The sequence below is a fragment of the Caloenas nicobarica genome, chromosome 7 (assembly GCF_036013445.1).
Source record: "Caloenas nicobarica isolate bCalNic1 chromosome 7, bCalNic1.hap1, whole genome shotgun sequence".
NCBI classification, from domain to species: domain Eukaryota; kingdom Metazoa; phylum Chordata; class Aves; order Columbiformes; family Columbidae; genus Caloenas; species Caloenas nicobarica.
Window position 1 is genome coordinate 25,658,924 of NC_088251.1, and position 20,568 is coordinate 25,679,491.

At 39.3% G+C, this 20,568-nt stretch overlaps 2 protein-coding genes across 4 annotated transcripts in view; one reads left to right on the forward strand and one right to left on the reverse strand.

Moving 5' to 3' along the window:
• The window catches only part of RPS24 (ribosomal protein S24), a 155,940-nt gene that overhangs the window by 88,453 nt on the left and 46,919 nt on the right, over window positions 1-20,568 (forward strand). The window lies entirely within an intron of this gene.
• Window positions 1,918-14,715, reverse strand: LOC135990822 (synaptotagmin-15-like). Of its 2 annotated transcripts, none has more exons than XM_065638914.1 (8): window positions 14,632-14,715; window positions 11,129-11,327; window positions 10,287-10,429; window positions 9,440-9,732; window positions 8,471-8,641; window positions 7,861-7,981; window positions 5,124-5,303; window positions 1,918-3,819 (listed from the first exon to the last, which is right to left on the reverse strand). In XM_065638914.1, the coding sequence occupies exons 1-8, from the start codon at window positions 14,636-14,638 to the stop codon at window positions 3,683-3,685; spliced, it is 1,251 nt and encodes a 416-aa protein (XP_065494986.1). In that variant the 5' UTR covers window positions 14,639-14,715; the 3' UTR covers window positions 1,918-3,682. The 2 variants fall into 2 exon arrangements, with proteins under 2 accessions (XP_065494986.1, XP_065494985.1); XM_065638913.1 differs by having other exon boundaries at window positions 9,440-9,735.

Genomic DNA, 20,568 nt, shown 5'->3' on the forward strand with positions numbered 1-20,568 from the left:
AACAGCAGAATTTCTGCCACTTACCCTCAGCAATTTTGCTGCCATTGTTTTCTGTTGCAAAACAGAACTGTCTCACTGAGTCTAATTTTGTGTATCTAGATTTATTTAAGAGGTTTTAAACAGCTTAAAATAATGCATTCTTTCATGGACACTTTAAATGATTTAATTGTTGTGGTATTTATCCAGCATAAGCTGGCAAATAAACTTCATCACCTTAAGCCAATTTAATCAGTTCAACACTGTTCTGCAAAATTTTCTCCTGACTTGGTCAGATTTAGAAATGAACTTAATTCTTTTTGAAGTCTTTAGTATATTCTGATAGTGATTTTTATCAGTAAAAGACTATTAATTCAATTGCAGTCATCATTTACTCAAAGTAACAATCTCATAACTATTACTTTGTGAATGTGATTAAATATATAGACCAGTATTTCCCTCTATAAATATCTCTCTGATATAAATTGTGCCTCTTGCTGAGGCTGGTGTAAGCTGTAGGGTATGAATCACATTTGCTGTCTGGCTAGGTCCTTGCAGATCTTTACCTGCACTGGTCTCATTTAGGAAATCGGTTTCCACATACTCTTTCAGCTGTCCTCAGGCTTCAAACACAGAACTGTTAACAAAAATGAATTTGATAAATTAGGTTGTCAAATGTATCATAATACAAGTAATAAGACTGAACAGCTTTCATGTGCTGTTTCTTGGAAGTGGCGACTTGAAAAGTAATGCTTCTTGGTGCTAGTTTGCATTCTGGTTTTGTATCTTATGTGAAACCAATTTGGGACTGTTTGGTTTCTACTGATGTGGAGTAGAGCTATGTGTAAACCGTGTGTTTTCTTGTGTACCAATAAAGGGGAAGGTAGTAACGTTTTATGATCAGTCTGGCAGCAAGAGAGAATCCTAAGGGTTATTGGATGACTTTGGAGAAATGAATTCTCAGCTGAAGTGTCACAAGGTCACTTATTTCTGTATTTAACTACTTGTGTACTGATCAATATGGTCAGATTCTATAGATAAACAAGTTTGTGCAGCTCTGCTTCTCAAAGCAAATTTAGTCTTCTGTTTTAAGCCCTAGCTATCCTATGATAAAATAGTTCCCCAGTATTTTTGTCTATCTCTGAAACAGTCTCTGGCAGTTTTGTCAGCAAGCATAGAAATGCTGATCTTATGTCAGCAAAATCAATTTACTGCTGTGCTAAGATACCTGAGACTAGTACAAGAAAGCACAGCGACACCAAATACTATGCTCAACACTAGCACCACTGATGCGCAGATCAACTGCAAATGGTGGGACAAAAAGTCCAGGAGAAACTAGGTAGCCGCTTGTAGAACGGATGCACTGCAAATTCTCTAGAGAGGAAAGGTAGGGTAGAGAGTGAACCACAAGGGAATATAAATACTCTGCTTGAGTTGTGGCTTCTCTAAGATCCTGTTCTTTAGAACAAGAATGTAACCATTATTGGTGTCTGTTCCAAAATGGTAGTAACTTGCTGCTCACTCTCATTTGAAGGGGTTGTGCTTTCATTAAGTTACATGACAGATTTATTGCAGAGCTTTAGAAGTTCCTGTATTTGTAAATAGTAATGGGAAGCACTGACAAAGGTGTCACATTTTGTATGATCTTGTATGTATTTTGTTTTCTGTGCCATGCACTTTGGTAAAATTTTAAAATTTTTTAGAGGAAAAGAGGCACTGTTAGGCAGTGAGAGGTCTTGTAATCAGTCCTCCTTAATCTAAAGGAGGACCTTTCTCATTTATTTCACTTGGATGACCTTGAGCAAAGTCAAGCATGTTGATAAGTGCATTTAAATATGTTTCTTCATAATTTTAGCTGGAATTATTGCACACACAAACTGGAACTATTGGTACTTTATAAGAAGCACAAAGAAAAGAGACCACGTTAGTACAATGCATTATTTTATTACTTGGACTATACTGTACATCAAGTCAGATGACTTACTTCCCCCTTTAGAGTTATTTGTTAACAGACACTGTACATTACATGCATCTTCTGCACAAGCTAGTAAACCTGTGTGAAACATTCTTAACAGTTTACTTTTAAGATCTTTGTTTATTGGTATTATTTAAATGATAGAGAGACATAATGTATCTGGTAAAATTGCTTTATCTTGTAGTAATATAGACTTTATATATATTATTGTTTTCCTTCCCAGTTTGAGCATGTTACCTATTAGATTTTTTTTTCAGTGATTTTGTAGGAGTAAAACTTGAAAACAGCTCTTTGGGGCTGGGTGTGCTGGTGTTACTCACTGAACAGAGATAGAATGAGGGTTGAACACTTAGTGAAATTCAATTAAATGTAATGAGTCTAGGCACACCTTATATCCAGTGGTGCCGTTAGCGAGATGGACTGAGGGTACCAGGGAACATTTCAAATGGGGGATCAGGTAAAGTGGAATCTGTTATTTTACAATTCCTCTCAGATATATTCTCGCTCGTATTTCCTTTAGATAATAACAATATTATCAAAATGGAAAGTGTTCTCATTTCCCCAGAGAAGCCTCATTTTATAAAATATATTGAATTAATTAATATTGTATCCTGTTTGAGAGGAAGCTGGCTTTATTTCAGCTGCAGAGATTATGGTCCTCTTGGAACATAATTGTACAAAATGTTTTGCTGCAATAGTCTGTCTGGTTTATGACTGTACAGTGTGAAAGGTACAGAGTTCAGGTCTGTCATGAACAATCAAGAGAAGAATGTCCTATTTGATTAAAAATAATTGCTCTGGAAGATTTTACAGAACAGCAAGTTACTTAACAAGGAAAACTCTTACCACAAAGCCCCCATGACATACGTCTGTTCTAAGCTAACTGGGTTTGCAATGTAAGAATGGCCACACTAGGTCAAACCCAAGGTTCTTGCAATCAATTCTGTCTCCAGCAGAGACATGTTTAGTGAGAAATACAAGGATGGGACAGGTCCCTTGTATTACCAGTACTCTAGTACTCCTGCAAGCCTTCAGTCATTTGTGACTTCAGGACTTCTTTATGCTTCTCCTTTAGTGTCAACAGCAAGTGTAGTATGTTGAGATCAGCTGAAAACATCTGAATTACTGCAAGACATACACTGTGGTGAGGGTCATGAACAGCCTCTTCTAGGTTTCTGATCAATAAATACTTAGTGCTTTCCACCATGTGTGTTCAAAAGAGGTTTTTTAATATAATGCTGCTATTTAAAATTATATATTTAGTCAACATATGAGTATTTTGGGCTTGTCTGTTTCGGCATGCTTACTGGGCTTCCATCCCAGTTGGTGAAGCTGCTCTGTCTGGTGATGCAGTGCAGTGGACAGTAATGCCTGGTATCATCACTGACAATTCTTAAGTCATTCTGGGTTCTGTCCACAGGATGGATGATCATTTGTGCCCAGAACTCAGGACCAAGAATTGGAATTTACTAGTCAAAATAACTAATACTGGGAGATCATGTTTGTCTTCCTGTTTTATTTACTCTGCTCTATGTTAATTAAATTGGAAATCTATTTGGAGGAGAGGAAAGTTAGAGTTCCAGCCTACCAGAGTCCAAATCTTACCTTTCTTTGGTCAAGGAAAAAATTTACTTTTTTTATTCTTTTCCAATTAGGGGTGTAAAATAGTCAAAGATTTTCTACCCTTTATCTCATTTATTTGTGGGGTTTTGTTTGTTTTATCCATGCTGTTTACGTGCTGTAGCAGAGAGCATGCCATCGTTTGACCAACTCCTTGGGTTTGCTGATCACTTCATTCCAGTGTTCCAGTTCTTTGCCACGGGCGTACATGAAAGGTCCAACTACTACACGTCCTAGCGCATGTGTTTCTGGGGGGAAAAAAAGGGAGTTAGTGATTAACACCTGTAAGTGCTTCTCTGAAATCCTTACCTAAATTAGAGTATTAACTTGCATTTATGTAAGGAATGAATGTTCTGAAAGTTATTTTTAAACCAAATTTTTCATCAGGAAATTCACTCTAGGTCCCATGTTCTCCACTTTCTACGTGCTAAGGTTCAGCATTAAAAGTTACTGCAGTATTGTGGGTATTTAGTAAATTCAGGCCTGCCCTATTGCCTGCACTCTAAATTAGAATAAGTTGAAGGCACACAGATGTGTATCTGCCCAGCCCCTCTACCCCAAGTGTACTGTGGAAGTGTGCCCTAGTTTTGGGCAACAACAACCTCAGTAGGATTTATAAGGTGCTCTAGCTTGGGAAAGAATGGGTTTAGTTACTGAGACAAGAGTTGCAGTATGTGGATGGGCACTGACCACCCTCTACCAATGAGGAGATTGTTTCTTCATGCCTGAGCTTTTCAGCTGTGGATGGGAAAAATAATTTGAACTTGCCCTACATGAACTTCAGAATGTTTGTAAAGCACTTGGCTGGCTGCAAGTGAAAATGATGAAAGACTCCAGTACTGATCCTAGTTCTTGTCAATCCTCAAAGCCAAAGCATCTGCCCAAAAATCTCACCTAAAGGAATTTTTTAGTGCATGAATCCAAATGAGGGTGTTAATGTTTCATTATTGAGGTGGTGTTTGCACTGTAGGGAAGATGTTTTTCTTGTGAACAGTGGAAACATTGAATTCTGATTTGCTTCTCTAAGCAGAACTCCTTAATGGATTTTTCGCATAGTAGAGGTGACCTCAAGCATGAGGTTTTCTGGCAGAGAATGGGGGTGTTTGTAATCTTTCTTCTTTCTCATTGCTTGAACTGCTGTGATAATTAAAATTCCTGTTCCTCTTTCAAATTTGGTTAGGAACAGCGAACAGCTTCACAGTTCTGGAGGTTGGGGATTACATACATGAGTGTTCACAGAACTTAATTGGACAAGCTTGTCTTCTTAGGATGCCAGAATGAAACAAAATTAAGGCACTTTGTACTTGTAGTGATGAGCCTATGGTTATTTTATTAATGTCTTTCATGAAATTTACCTTTAGCCTCTGAAAGAGATGTACACTTACTGCAAATGTTGTTCTACTTTTTAAAGAAACAGCCTATAAGATACCCCAAACCTTTTATTTGTCTTATGATTATTGCTGAAAATAAACTGGTTCCTCCCAGGTTTAAATACCTCTGCAATATGTAAGAGATTTATGATATCTTAACTGTAATAACTTATATAGCTTACTTTCTCCCTTGATACTCTGGATGACGGATAGACTCAGGCTTGCTGTGTCCAGCTCTGTCTGATCTGCCTTGAAACTGAAAGTTTCATTATACACTGGACTGGGAGATCCCAGAACAGCTGCTGTCTTTTTACTTTTGATAAATTTATTATGGTTCATTAGTGAGACTTCGACGTACACACCTTAGAGAAAAAGAAATTCAAGAAGAAAATACATCAGAGGCAGTTGGGAGAAGGCCTAAGGAATTTCTTGTTTTCAAGAGTCAATATTAAGTATAAAATTAGATCATTAACAATTAATGAAAGACACATTGCAGCGTGGCAATGCATAACATGAAGCGGGGAGTACACCAAGTCCTTAGGGTGCAGTTTTGCAGTGCGCTTCCAATTTAAGATCTGTTAAAAGGAGCAGTCATATCCTTACCCTTCATCCTTGATCTTGCATTCCTTCCTCTGTAGCTTCCCTTCATCTGATAGAGACTGTTTTGAAGGCTTAGTTTGTTGGGTCAGTAATTTCATATATTTGACAACATGATTGTTTGATCCAACATGGGAGGCTGTGAGGGAGGAGCCATGTTATGACAGCCTGTGCTTGGTTTGGATAAGTTTCATGGGAACAAATTCTAGTCAAAGAAGAATCCTTAAACAAAAGGTTTTCATAATGACATCTAGCCCTGTGGTAGGGCATTCTGTAGAGAATTTGAGGAAAAGATCTATGATCTCCGCTCTTCCAGAAAATATTACAAAAATTGTGTGTGAATGTGGGATCAAGAACAACAAAAAAATCATTTGCCTCCTGAAGGCGACCTGTGTGGTCTTACTCAGTAGACCTTTGACAATGAGATCCAAAGCAGCCTGAAATTTATCACTCTTCCCAACTCTTCTACAAAAGTTATTGGCAAGCATGTAAAAATTTCATCTTAATGGATGGCTAAAGACTTGTTCTTTTCCAGTGAAGCAGATTCTGTGCTGCTACTGTGTTTATTCCCTTCTCTTCAGTTCATAAAGGTTTCCTATGCATAGCAAAAGTGATTTGAAATGTCAGAACTGAGACAGCATTGATGGACTCCTAATGAGTTTTCTCATTATTTCCACAGATCAATAGGCTGTCATTACTGTTTCAGAGGGTGCAGGATTACCAGAACTGACTTCTCTTATGAGAGAGTTTCTACCTGACTGCTGCATATAGGAAGAGTTACTATGTAAACTACTTGCACAGTCTGACTTAACTTTCCTATTACTACTTAATACATTAATTCAGTAATTAGAATCTATAAATAAATGTATTCTTGCTGTTCTGCACTGTCTATCTTCTGTCAAAGATAAATGTTGCACCAATCCCTATTAACATAGAAAACTCTTTATTCCAGTTTATTGCAGTTTCTTCAGGATTTACCAGAGAATCTGTGGACCCTAAATCATACATAATGGGTATTATTGAGGGAAATAACACCCAATTTACTTAATTTTCCTTTTTTTTCTTAGTAATATATCACAGAGAATTGCCTTCTGGCAGCTCTTCCTTCTGGAGTGTGTCTGTGACTCGTGTTTATTATGATAACCTGAAGTACACCTACACTAAAATAACTAGGCATATTGACGTATTTGTAGAAAGAAACACGAGTGGCTCTCTGTGCTACAGAACTTCACAACAATCTGCAGGATGTATTAAGAAGTGTGTCCTCCTTCTCTTGTAAAGCTATTGAGATGATGCAAAATTAGATATTCGCTCTTAGTTTGTGATGCTACTTTGTTCATCTGCCATGAACCAGTCATATTTTTTTGTCCACCCTTAGTTATTTTTTTCTAAAACTAATACATTCTGTAATATATTTCTCCTTCAATAAGTGCACAGGTTATGATTCTGCTTTTTGGAAACCTCTATGTTCTCATCATTTTGCTGTGCATTTCTTAATTTATAAATTTTATCCTAAACATAGCAAATTTATCTCTAATGCTATGACCATAGATTTACTCATTTAGAGAGCATAGTTTCTGAAGTTAAATATCCTGCTCAAAGAAACCTCAGAAAAGCTTCGTAGTTTGTGTGTGTATATAGGGAACTCAAACCTGTTTTCAACTGCTGGGTGTATTTTGCAGTTATATTGTTTAATTTCAAAGCCCTTCAAAAAACTCACTACATATTCAAACCCAAGTTTGGTTCCTCCGTCTAATTTTGCTTTGGGTATTTAGATTTTAAACACCATTTTGAGGTAATCTTTATACTCAACATCTCTGAGACCAAGGTGTACCAGGACATTGTGACTCCATGCCATGGTCCTTTGAACAATGGCCAGGTTGTCCTAAACCAGGACTCTTATCCCATTTCAGTTCTCCCCAGGACAACTGTTCAGCATAAGTGGTGTCCTGTAGCTGTTGCCTCAAGGCAAAAGCCCAGAGGCAACTCTGTTAATGTTAATATCCCCTGACGTGCCACCTTGTCTGGACTGGAGTGCAGCAAAGGGATGTCGCTCGCTGTACTAAAGCAGGAGAAAAAAATTGCTACTGACAATGAGACATTCATTTATTAGGAAACAAAACCAAAACACAGCAGAACTGAGCTATCAAAATCTAATTACTGTAGTAACGAAGTATGGCTTGTTTCCACTCACATTAAATCACCCAGGTGTTTACTTGTTCTTTTCAGAGTCACTCAATGCAAGCCTGGGTGGACAGATAAGGAAGGAGCAAATTAAAACGGGAATTTTGGAGCTGATAGCAGAGAGGAAATCACACTTACTGCCAGCATGGCTCTCCTCCTGGAGCTTCAGCCCTCTTGCCCTCAGAACCACTACGGTGAGACGGCCCAGGTAGTCATTGTAGCTGAGGGAGAACTGGATGTCCCCATGCTCTGAAGGTGGCTTTAGAAGCAGAAGAACACTTGTCAAATATCTCTGGAAAACTGTCTCTTCACACAGGCAAATAACGGGGGTGAGGGGCAAGTTCTCTTTATTAACAGTTTCTGCCGCACTGGGGCATGCGAGTGAATTTGCAATGGCTTTATTTTTATTTATGCTGTTGTAACCTTTGATAGAACCCATTAATCAGCCTTCCTGAACCTTTGAATTCCTATCTCTTACAGGTGATGCCTGTTTCTTTGCCTCTTCTGCTTTTTTTCTGCTCTAATTCAAAACAGAAGCAAATAATAAAAGGTACTTTCTTCTGTAACTCCCTCCTAACTCACGTGATGGCTTCTGAGCAGCTGGATATTCCCTGTGCAACAGCTTTAGATCTGCAGGTTGGTAAGATCAGAATTCTGATTCCAAATGTACAGCTCCTTCAGCTGTACACTTCCAATATTTGTAAGATGATAGAAGTTCCACAATGCCAAACAGTCTAGTATCACATACCTCCAAGTTTGATTTTTCCAGATCTCTCCATATGACTAGTTTGTTGTCATCAGTTAGTGTTTCATTTTTCAGTGGGAAGGTAACTTGGCCTAGCAGATGATGCTTCTTCTGTTTATCAACATGATAAACCAAAAACTTCAGAGTCCTTTCAAGCAACATTTTACTGGAAACCTGTACAGGAAAAGGAATAATATATTAATAATTATAAAACATCTGATGCTTTTCTACTCTAGTGTTGACTTCAAAGGAAGACTTTTTCAAAGTGTGCTGAAGGTAGGTGGAGGTTTCCTCCACCAAGAAAGTCCACTTTCTTAATTTGCCTAAAGTTTTAGCTATGCAGGAGTCTAAAGATCCAAGCTAAAATATAATGAGTTCACTTGAAAAATGTGAAGCTAGCTGGTGGTTTTTCAACTCATACAGATCTAGTGTCATGTGATGTATTCACTTCAACACATGTTTAGAACTGTAAACATTTATTTTTTAGATGTTTGAAACACAAACTTTTTTGGTTTTAAAGCTTTTGTCTTGTGACACCTGCTTGAAGCCTCTTGGCATAGGGAGCCAAGCTACTAGCTTTACAGCACTGTACAAATAGCATACCAGGCATCTCACGAGTTCTAGTTTCTATCCTGCTTCACAGCACAGAAACTAAAAGCTATGACACCATTAGTTCAATACAGGTCGCTTCTGGACTTCTAGAGCTGCGGGGCTGAACTGCTCAGCCATAGTTCAAACCGGAGTTTTCATCATTCCCAGGGCAAGTTCTGGAATCCTCAACTTGGGTGCAGACCACAAGGAAGATCAGTAGCCCAGGATCTCCAGAAGCCTCAGTAATAAATATTATCTCCAGTGGAAACAACTTGTATCTTGGTAGAAGTTTGTAGAAAATTACTTTTCAGAAAACATGTACTGTAGTTTGACAAGTCAATATTTGCAAACAAAAATCTGCTTCATCAAAAGGAAACGTACCTGAAAAACAAAGTTTTCATCAAACTGTGGATTAAGAGTTTTACGTTTTGTTTTGGACTGCAAGTAGCTTCTTTCATCGGGCAGCAGGCAGACTTTCACAAATGGACTACAGCAATCAGCAGGAGGCTGCAGATTTCTAACTTTGATCAAGGAGATGAGGAGCCTTTCTGATTCTTGCTCGTATTCTATGGAGAACCAGAGGCGGCCAATGTTGCCTTCAGGAAAATCCACCTCACTTTTGTCTTCAGGAAACTTGTACAGGTCTGGGTTAACGGTCCCTACAACATAAGCTCCTGCTTCAAGAAATAAAAAACAAGCACCCTCATATTAGTCTCAAGACTGTAGCAGGCATTTTTATAACTACTGCTGTATTAGGGAAATCACATTAATCTCTTATTCATTAACATTTTTTGCATAAACTTGGTATTTTAATTCATTTTCCCTCAAATTTGGGTGAGTAGCTGTAGGCTGCACCACTTTTCTTTCTCTTATGACTGTCCCTTGATAGTTTTGGATATTCGTTGTTGCAGTCTGCAACTGGTCTCTGTTGTTTCTGGAGACAACAATCAGATATTTCCTGAGTTACACTCATGCTGTTCTTTCACAAAACACAGGAGGAGAGATTGCCTTGTCTGCCATACATGCAAAGTCCAACAGCGGTGGGACCAGAATGGCTACATTCTGGCCCAATTCCTATATATATATATAAAAAATATGTATACATCAGTGTTTAGGGCTTGTATTGTGTAACACTGTCTGGTATGCCCCCAGTAAACATGCTTCATAAGAATAAAGTTCCTCTTTAGAAGAGTACCCTGACAAAGTCCCGTTTTTGCAATGCCATTACCCAAAGAATGAAATGATGACCGTGGCCCGGACTGAGGAATCATGGAGGGGTCACTGGCTTCCTGAACCTGCTCTCCATTTGTCAGGTTAATCCAGTCTTGCCCACGCAGTGTCGGTGGAATGATAAATGGAACGCTTCTGAATCTGCTGAAGATAATGACAGCCACTGACTCTTCTGGTTTAAATATGGACACCAAACTTGCTAACAGTAATAAGCTTACTGTTTTCTCACTGTTTTGTAAAAAATCTTCAGAGATGCATAGGTAGAAAAGATAAATACCCATCATTTTGCAATTTATTTGTATAATGCCTAAAGGTCCAGTGATGGAAATCAGATCCTAAATCTTCACATAAACCCTCACTTTTTCCCATTCTTTTCTTTTAGAATTGATCTTTCAAAGGAAAGGAAGAATTAACTGCACCTGCTTGTTTTAGAGCCCCAAAGCCCTGCCGTAACTAACTTTCTAAGAGTCTCCTTTCTGAACCGAAGTCCTGTTGCTTTTTTCTCAGATGCTTCATTATGAGACCACCAGGAATTACTCTGGAGCACAGGCCAGCTTTGTCTAGGTAACAGATAAATCTATCCATGCACCAACTACACTTGAATGTGTTCTCTCTTTTACATAAATCAGAAATAATAATTGCATTCATAGTTACAGAAAGTAGTATTTTCCTAAGAGAACAAAACAGAACATGACTGATGTTTTCATATAATTTAGGGGTCTAATTTATTTCTGAGCATGCATATATTTAGATCACCCCCTCATTTGAGATTTGACAAGTTGAAATAAATTACTAGTATTTTAAAATTACTAGCTTTTAAAACAAAACAAAAATATGTACCTTTTGCTTTTTAGTTGAATTTCAGAAGCTGACTGATTGTGAAAAATACCATTTGTATTCGTCATTTGGATAGGACTGGTGAGCTTTTCATAAGAAAGGAGGTAGCAAAATTTCTTCCAGAGAAGGTATCCAGTTATTCCAATGAGAACAAATAAAAAGATCCCTCCTATTATACCTCCAGCAACAGCAACTGCTTGTTCTGTTCAAACACAGAAGCACAGAAAGCATCACAGGAAGATCAAAGTTATGTATGTTTTGAGGTAGATAGGAATACTAAAGCTGACAAATTTATTTGCATTTCAAAATGATTTTCAAATGAAACATTTGGCTCGTGCACATTTTTGTCCTTGGTTACAGCATGATGCAGCACCTGAACATGTATGATATCACCAGTGAGAGATTAAAAAGTATTCAGATACGCTGGCAATGACTGCTATATAAGACACTATAGACAGGAAAAAAACCCAAAACTCAAGGAGTTCTTCGGGCCTTAATTTTACATTCGCGTAAACATTTACCTTAGTATGGCAGAGGTGCAAGAGCTTTCAAAACAGAAGAAAAAGAAAAACCAGGATCACCTAATACAAAAGGTACCATTATTTTTGTTTGGTTTGTTCTTCCACCTATTCGTCTACGTTGAACTAAGACTAGATCCTGGCACAAGGAACAAAGCAGATCTGGGTTGCTTTCTTTGTAAGGATGCATGTGTTTCCTGCTCTAAAGCCAAACTTAAGTACACATTAAACACTGTTTCCTGAATCTCGATTACTTCAGATAAAACTGAATCTTGCATAATTTGGGCTTTGGTTTTTCCACACTAATAAAATTGAAAATATCTTTAATATGAATATGAGGAATTCTGTTGTGATAATTTCTCGCTAGACCAAGGGTAGACAATTAATAATGGGCTCAGTTCATTGTTTTCTCGAGTTTGCTGAGTGTGCTAGAGTAAAAGGCCGGAAAGACCATTCTGCACTGTACCTCACACCCAGCCTGTCTTGGCCTACCACTAAACTGGTACCAGTGCATCAAGACATGACCAGGTCTCAACTGAGAACTGATCCTACCAGAATATCCCCTGCCTGAAAACGAGCCCAAACTGCAGAATTATCTTCCACTCTGCAGCAGTGGGAGGCAGCACAGGATCAGCTGAGTCCTGTCAGTTCTCAGGGTCTACCCTGAAAGTAAAGCAACGAAGTGACCTGATGCTTTCTTACAACTCAATTTTTCCTCTTCTCTGCTTTTGGGTAGAGATACCTGTGATTATACTTTATTCCTTTCTCCTTTTTGTCTGTCTGTGCTTGGTAGATACCTTGTAGTTAGCTACTTCTGTACAATGGTACAAACAAATAATGACAGTACAAGCACAAAACAAACAGTCAACACTAATAGCAGTTTCAAATAAGAATTCAAAACTAATTCGATATAGTTTCATTAGAGCTATAAAGAGTATGGGAAGTGAGTTGCAAATACATGCATTACTGATCTTTTTCACTGTTGCCACATTACGATAAGTTATAGGAATGTCCTTCAGCTACAGAACACTTATGTAATACTGTGTGCTATAAAATTAACGTGGCCATAGTACTTCAGAGGCCTTTATTTGATCCTATCTCATTTTCCTGCCTTTGGTACAGTAACAGGAGACAACTCATTTTTGCAGCTCCCCTCCAGGTATGTTGCCTCAGTTATCTGTAGGAATTGGCTGGATGCTTCCCTATGAGTCACATAATCACTCATGTCCCCCAGCACCATCGAGCAACCACCTTGCTGATGGCTGTACCACAACAACAGGCACTTTGCTGTCCTTGCAACCAGCCAGCGGGCTGAATGTGTCTTAGCACTTAGCCAGGCTATTGGTACAATACATAGTATTAGTCCAGGACTTATTCTGAGGAACAGGAAACAATTACCTATTTGGTTTGGGTTAATATTAATACAGAGGCAAGTCTGGTTGTGCTACACTGGTAATGTAGTGTTTGGGTTTTGATTTTTTTTTCCCTAAGAATGCACAGTATGAGGAAATGCGTAAAAAATGCAGTCCTGAGCATGAAAATTCTGTGTGTGTGTTCCTCTTTGTTTTATAGGGTATGCTCAAGTGTGTCTTCAGTCACATTGCCATTTTATTACAGCTTAAAAGGCCTGATGCAGAAAAAAGGCTTTAGTTTAATGTCCATGAACATAATAGAAATTAATGGTTCACTTCATACAGGTGTATGGTAATACAAATGTTTATATGGCTGGTGGTTTTACTGTCTGACAGAGGTACCTTCAGGGTTAACATTTCGAGCAAGCTCCATAAGACTCTGCCTGTTTAATGTGTCCATTCCCAAATCTTTAATGCTCTCAGCAGCACTCGTGTGTCCCCCATAACCAGGTTGTCACCATTTACCATTAAGGACAGTAAGATGAAGTGCACTGCAATGCAATATATTGTCCAGCACTGATTTTAGAGTAAGAGAATGAGTTTCCAATCACTTTGTTAATGAATTTATGTACTGAAATTGTTCACTGCAGAATGATGTTAAGTATTTATGACCCATTCACTCCCATTGGCTCAAATTCTGCTTTTTTATTTTTATGCAATGGTAGATACAATGTAAAGCTACCTATGCTTTCATGAAGGTAAAAAGAATTTGGCTCATTTTTATTCCATCCTACATGATTAGATCAGCAACAGAACCAGAAGCTTAAGGCACAATGTAGGACTAGGCACAAAATCCACCATTGAAATAAATTGAATCCATTGTGTGCAGGGAGAAAAAAAGTATCTTTTTTAAATAACTACCTGTCATCACGAGAAATTGATGTATTCTGCTGTGGTACAGGATCATGGCAAGTGGAGATGGAAGAGACCTGTTGGACCACTTCATCTCCAGGTGGCCTGTTCTGGGAGACTGTCCACCATTAATAGGTAGTGGGTTTACCCTGGCACAGAGAAATGGTGGTGGTCATCTTCTGTCTCCTTTGGGATTTGAGTCCTTTTTGCTTAGTATCTGATGATATGCTTTTAATGAGCTTTTCTTAAACTTTGCAGTAAGCCTTTTGGAGTTTTGACCAACCAGTTCTCCATCAAAAGCTTTAGTTCCTATATATTAATAAATGCTCAGATTTATTAACACTTACAGTATAAGCATATGTACAGTATAAACCGAATTATTTAGGGTGGGGAGTAAATTCTTGCTTGCTACGTGAAGTTGTCCTCGGACAGCAAAGTGCCCCGGCTGGGGAATGAAGATGGGGAGCGCCTAGCCGACCCCTGCTGACAGGCACCGCCGCCTTAGCGGGCTACAGAAGCCCGTCGGGTGAGCTGACAGCCCTCCTTGTCCAGCGGCAGGCTGGCCGTGATTTCTTGCCCGAACTCGCCCGCAGTGCCCGCGCAGCGGCGGGAGGTTCCGGGGGTCCGGCGGGCAGGGCTGCCCGCTGCCCGAGGGCAGGAGCCGGCGGCCCGGCGGTAGCGGCGGAGGAGCCCAGCCCTCCCGTCCCTCCTCCCCAGCACCTACCGGGCATGAGTGCTCGGGTCCTGCGGTCACGGCCTCGGCCCCATCTCTTCCTGGTCCCCGCGCTGTGCCCGCGCTGTGCCCGCCGCAGCCCCGCGCTGTGCCCGCCGCAGCCCCGCTGTGTAAGGGCCGGCGGCGGCCCCTCCCCGGCCCGCCCCTCGGCTCACGGGCCGCACACGGGGGAGACGGGAAACACGAGTTAACGTGGAGACGTCTCTGGTTCCGATCGGAAGAGAGGAACGGGACGCGTTCGGAAGAAGTTCCAGCCTTAGCTGGGCTCCCCGCGCCGGGCCAGCCCGCGCTGCCCGCCCCAGCCGTGCGGCGGGGCGGGGGGCACAGCCCTCACGGCTGTGCGAGATCTTCGGTGGAGGTGTGCAAATAGGCGCAGAAGTAGCTGTTGTACCAGAGAAATCTTCTGTCAGCCCTAAAAAAACCCTGTGCGACACTGGCTATGGGAGAGAACTTCAAAAACTACAGTTATGCTCAGAAAAAGACTTTGGTATTAGTAGCTTAATCCTGAAAATCCAGGTGGGCAAGAAATCAGCATGCACTTGTTTCAGGCCTCTAACGAAATGCATAACCACAAAGGAACACAGAAACTCTACTTAGGCAATTGCAATTACAGATTTTCCTATTTGTATTTATAAGTGTAATGATATTTTATCTCTTGTGTGTGTAATAAATATAACCAAGCAGATCTTAACTAACAAAATTACTCATGCATAGTTCAGAAACAAAATTACTCACCTTCACTTCTTCTTGCCTGCTGATGCTTGCTTCTTTCTCAGCCAGTATTAGAAGAATCTATACCTTAAATTTAACAATTTTGTATTACACATGCTTGTTCTGTTCACAACTATTGCATGCATTTGTATAGTGCCATTTAATCTAAAAGCCAAAGAAATGCATAGGAATTAAACCAGTAGGATCCTAGTGAAATGTCGTCTGTTTCTGTGGAATCCTTGAATTCTTTTAATTGTATTTAAAATGCCTTGCTGCAGATGTAGTGTGGTTAGCTTTTTCTATTAATTATTGAGTCCTCCACAAGTCAGAAAGTACTGGATCATATATTTCAGTTTTACTCTTTTATCGTCGTTAACTATTAAATAAACATTGCATAGCCAATGCTTTTGCTATTCTTACTTCCACACTGAATTAGTAGTAATATTGAAGTATAGATGTTTTGCTCAGCAGTTTGCACTTGTCAGGATAATTTCCGTAAGCAAGTTCAAGACAACTGAAAGTTTGGAGTTGTGTGGCAAGTCCCACAACTGTCTGCTTTCCGTTACAGTGTTCTCCCTTGAGCTTGCTTTTATGTCTGTGTGAGGAGTGGTCAAGTTGCTTTAAACACCTGACTGCTTTACAGAACGCTACTGAACTGTTAAAATGATCCCAGCTAGATGCACTGTCTTCCATATGAGCTGTGCTGCTTGTGTAGAGGGGCGTGAAGTGTGTACATCTGGGAAGCAATAACCGTCTGCTGATTCAGCTCTTGTTTCAGTGAGTCAGTGGATGGGATGAGGTGAGCTTGGAGAAGCAGAATTAATGGCAAAGGTGCTAAGCAGAGAGTTTTAGTTTTGATTCTGTGCTGTACCACAAAGCTCCTGTCTCTACTCTTTCTGTGCTGAGCTCTGGCTCCAGCTGGAAATCAAAATAAATACAGGATGTGAGGAACCAATTATACCCTCCTTTTTCTCTAGTAACTAACCACCTTCCTAGCCCTCACGCTTTACAAGTTCCATGTTTTATCCTGTATGTTACCACACTTGAAGGAACTAAAATTAATTAATATAAACAGAACATGTAAATACTACTTTGCCATATGTCTTCTTCCAGCATGTAGTGTAAACGACCCAGGAGCAACAGATGAAGGATGTTTCTCTGCATCAGCTGTGTCTGATTGCAGTCCTGACTGCTTCCAGCCAGAAGCTGGTATGATTTCCTTTATTGTTTTAAAAGCCCAGCTCTAAGTTCAAATATAAGACAATGCTGATCTGCCCACGTCCACATTCTGTAACTTCAGTGTTGTATCAGAGAGAATTCTGGAAGAGACTGCCTGCCTAAGTTTGGGCATTTTAACAAGTCTGTTAATTTCAAGGATATAGTATTGCATTAACAAATACGTATTCTGCACATTCCAACCTTGACCAGGATTGATTCACATTTTCTGCTTCTCAGCTGATGCTGTGAGTATTTATTCAGTTGTGTTTCTTACCTCCTGAATTTGAAAAAAAATTTTGTTTTCTGAGAGAAAGTTAATCTCTGGAACAGCTGAGAGCTAGCTGAGAGTTTAATGTTTTGTGGACCTAGACATTGTACTATAAATGTTCTAAGTTTCTGGTGCATTTTTTGTAACATAACATATGTATTTTTGAGTGTGCATATCCAGGTCTCACTTCTTACAGTAAAACCTTAGCCTTTGAAAGTCCACATAAAAATTCCACTTGTAACTACAAAATTGTGTTTACTGTACTTCAGAATAATCACCAAGGCATCCTAGTTTAGAATACAGGGTAAAGGTTGCTCCATTCTCCCCAGTTTTTAATGCTTTTTGTAGTACTAGCAACAAAAGTAAGGAGTCAGGTCCCCAAATAGTAATACATGTTTCTTAAGTATGTTTTCCTTTGTGTTATGTTTTTCTAACTCTGGTTACACATTCCTTTGATGTTTTTGAAAGTCAACGTTTTCATGAAATTGCATAGCTCATTGTCTGGGGAAGATACCAAATACTGTAGTTTTTACTGTGTATGTCTGACACCACTTTGCTTGTAGGTGATTTCCTTGCTTTGGGGGTAGTTATTATTGTTTTGACAGCTGAAGTGATTTTACCATTTTATGGCTGTTCAGGTGTAGGCTTTCTTCTTGCTTTGGCAAAGCTGAAACTGATGCTGAAAAGGCAGATGTGGTCACTGGAAGAGATGTACAGGAAAGTTAAGCCTGAAAATCTGCTGGAATGTTGCTCTTAAACCCTCTGAAAAGTAGAAAGAGGAGTTGGAAATGGATTGTGGTCTCTTAAGGAATTAATTTTAAAAGTGAGAACACTCAAGCTAAACAATATTCTGTCACAAAACAGCTTTCTAAAATGTGTTAATTTAAGAACAGTGTTGTCGCATTGCTTGTGAGACACCAACATAAGTAACATGTTTGCATCATTTATCATATGATATTATAATTTCCGCTAGAGTGGGTGAAATTGAAATGTATGCATTTTAAAAATTGGATATTTTTGTGAAATATTTACTCAGCACCTTTTATACCATTCTCTTTACCATCAAGTTGACTGCATGTAGTTACTTAATGCTGTTTGTAGGAACATGCCATGACAGAGGATAGATAAAGAAGATATCATCATAGTGTCAGTAGATCCTTCTAATGATAAGTAATTCTAGCATAATTCAGTCGGCAGTTTCACTCTAAAGTCTAATCCGTACTGTAATTTATTAATAATCTTAAAATTGCAACAGATCCTTTCAATGATTTTTTTTTTTAAACTTTAATCCTATTTGGCAGCTCTAGAATGATCTTTGAATCCAGGCATTTTAACAGAAGCGTATTCAAGCTCTTCTGCCTGCACACCCACTTCCTTACACGTGTGAATTTTCACTTTCATGTTGGTGGTACCTTTACCTAGAATGGCATCTAGAAGGAGGCAGACTTCTTCCAATTAAAATGTGACTTATTAAGGCTGGTGAATCAGTCAGGGATGTAACAGATTAGGGTCTGCAGGGGGCACTGATGGGCACGGTAACTACAACAAATAGATTATACAGAGAAGTATAATTGTGAATGGCAGAATGAGTACTTAGAATTTCTATAGCGCCTTTCATTCCCAGGCTCCCAATTTCTGTATCAGCATTTAATTACTGGTAGTTAACCATCACAAAAGCTTTTTGAAATAATAGTTATTGTTATCCTTATTTTATAGATTGTCTAATAACTGGAGTTCCTCCAGGTTCCTACTTGTGTAACTGAGATAAGCATTTCTCCCACAATCTACTGTTGGCCTTGGACTAACATCTAGTTCTTAGCTTTAGCAGGCTATGGATAATTGACTGTTTGAGGAAAGAAAATGTGAAAGAAAGATCTGCTCTGTCATAAAACATCCTTTGGATTCATTGTGGGAGCCATTTGTTAGCTTCTTTTCAAAAGAAAAGATGCGAATGGGAGAGTAAGTGCATCCCGAAGGGAATGAGTCTGCCAGAATTGTTTTCGCTCAGCTTTGCTGTTGGCAGTAGTTGCCTTTAAGCACTCTAACTCCGAGTGTCTTGGACTACAATCCACAACAGATCTCCCAGTAAAATTATAGGCATGAAATGGGGATAGAGACAGGGCCAACAGGAAAAAAGTCTTCAAAAGCTGCCATGTTTGATGCCCCTAGAAGGGCCGATGGAGAAAGACAGCGAAGGAAGAAAAGGCAGGGAGGAAGATGGCATTTACCTAGTTAAGGGGTTTGGATTCCTACCTTGGTATATCATCTTAGCCCAGTAAAACCCCTGGTACTGCAGCTAACCTTGGTATTCTTCAGGGAGATGGAGGCAGAACGCTCTCTAGACTTTACACCTGAGTGTATCTGTCCCATCAGTTTCCTTCTGGCACAGACCTGCTCAATGGAGCCTTGAGCACAGGAAAAACTGCTACAGCTTGCACGGAGCGTGCTGTACAAGACAAGAGTTTTTCCACGCTTTGATACTCATCTTTTGCTGAGTATTTCAAGTCCCTGACAGACATGAACACACAATGCATTTGCTTTCTCCTTAGGGCCTTCTTACAAATCTTCTCGGCAGTGTTATAGTATACCTATTGATATGAAAGTATACATAGGTGAAGTCTCTATAGCAGCACTTCTACAGGCTCGGAATGTTTGTCTTTAAATTTTTAAACCTCTTCCTTTTGCTTCTGGTATGCTTCAACTGCTGGTGTTGCCTAATAATGACATTTAAGCAAGCCGTAGCACCACCTCCTGTCCAAAATCTGGCGTTGGCATGAATTAATAGAGCTAGCCAAAAAGTTCTCTTAAAGGTGACTTTTTTCTTCTTCTTTTTTTTTTTTCCTCTATGAAACAGAACGCAGAGAATGTGAACTTTTATTCTCTTCAATTGACTTTTTCTTCCTGTGTTTAACAATAAGAATTTCAGAAAATACCAAGTCTGCTTTTACTGGAACATGTTCTCATGGTTGTGGTTTGGTTGGTTGGTTTTGTTTGTTTTTGCTAGTGCAAATTGCATCAAGAAAGTTAGCAGCTGTTGCTCTTTTAAAAAAAAAAACCACTACAAAATGTTCCTTTAAAATTACTTTTATTATTAAGCTCCAAGTTCACAGATGATGTGCACAAGGCCGGTAGAGGTTTTTGCAGAGAAAATTACTTGCGAAGCTTTGGCTTGCCTGGCTTTAAAGTTTTTTGGGGGCAATATCTGACTTTTTGTTCTGGTTTCGTACACCACCCAGCCTTGGTAATAGTAATCTAAACTTTGTAACTTTGACAAGGCCCTGCAAGATTACTTATGTACACATGCAAAATGAACTGTTCACACAGCTGTAGTGACGAACAACAAATGTTGCTCTAAAGCAAGACTAGTTTTATTTTAGGCAATATTTCCTAACTCTCACTCCCTCTGGAACAGCTAATGGATTTAGGCCAGACATAATGTAAATAAGATGTGATTACTCTAAGACAAATGCGGAGGGATTGCTGAGCAGGCAGATGAATCTATAGACAGGCATGTATCTTAAGATTTGGACGAAGCACAAAATCATATATATGGTATAGCAATGATACCATATGCAATATAGCCATAATTGGTACAGCCTTATGGGATGCAAACTTCTAACTGAGATCAAAATTTGATATTTGATGATTGTTTGGGGGATACTATACCACTGGAATGAGATACTGGTACTTATTTGATTTAACTTACAGTTGTTTTTGCAGGCACATATGCC

Coding starts and splice junctions, on each gene's coding strand:
- LOC135990822 (XM_065638913.1), bottom strand. Junction 9,736..10,286: donor GTCATCATTTCATTCTTTGG/GTAATGGCATTG, acceptor TATTTCTTGAAG/CAGGAGCTTATGTTGTAGGG. Junction 8,642..9,439: donor ATGAAAACTTTGTTTTTCAG/GTACGTTTCCTT, acceptor TTTCCTGTACAG/GTTTCCAGTAAAATGTTGCT.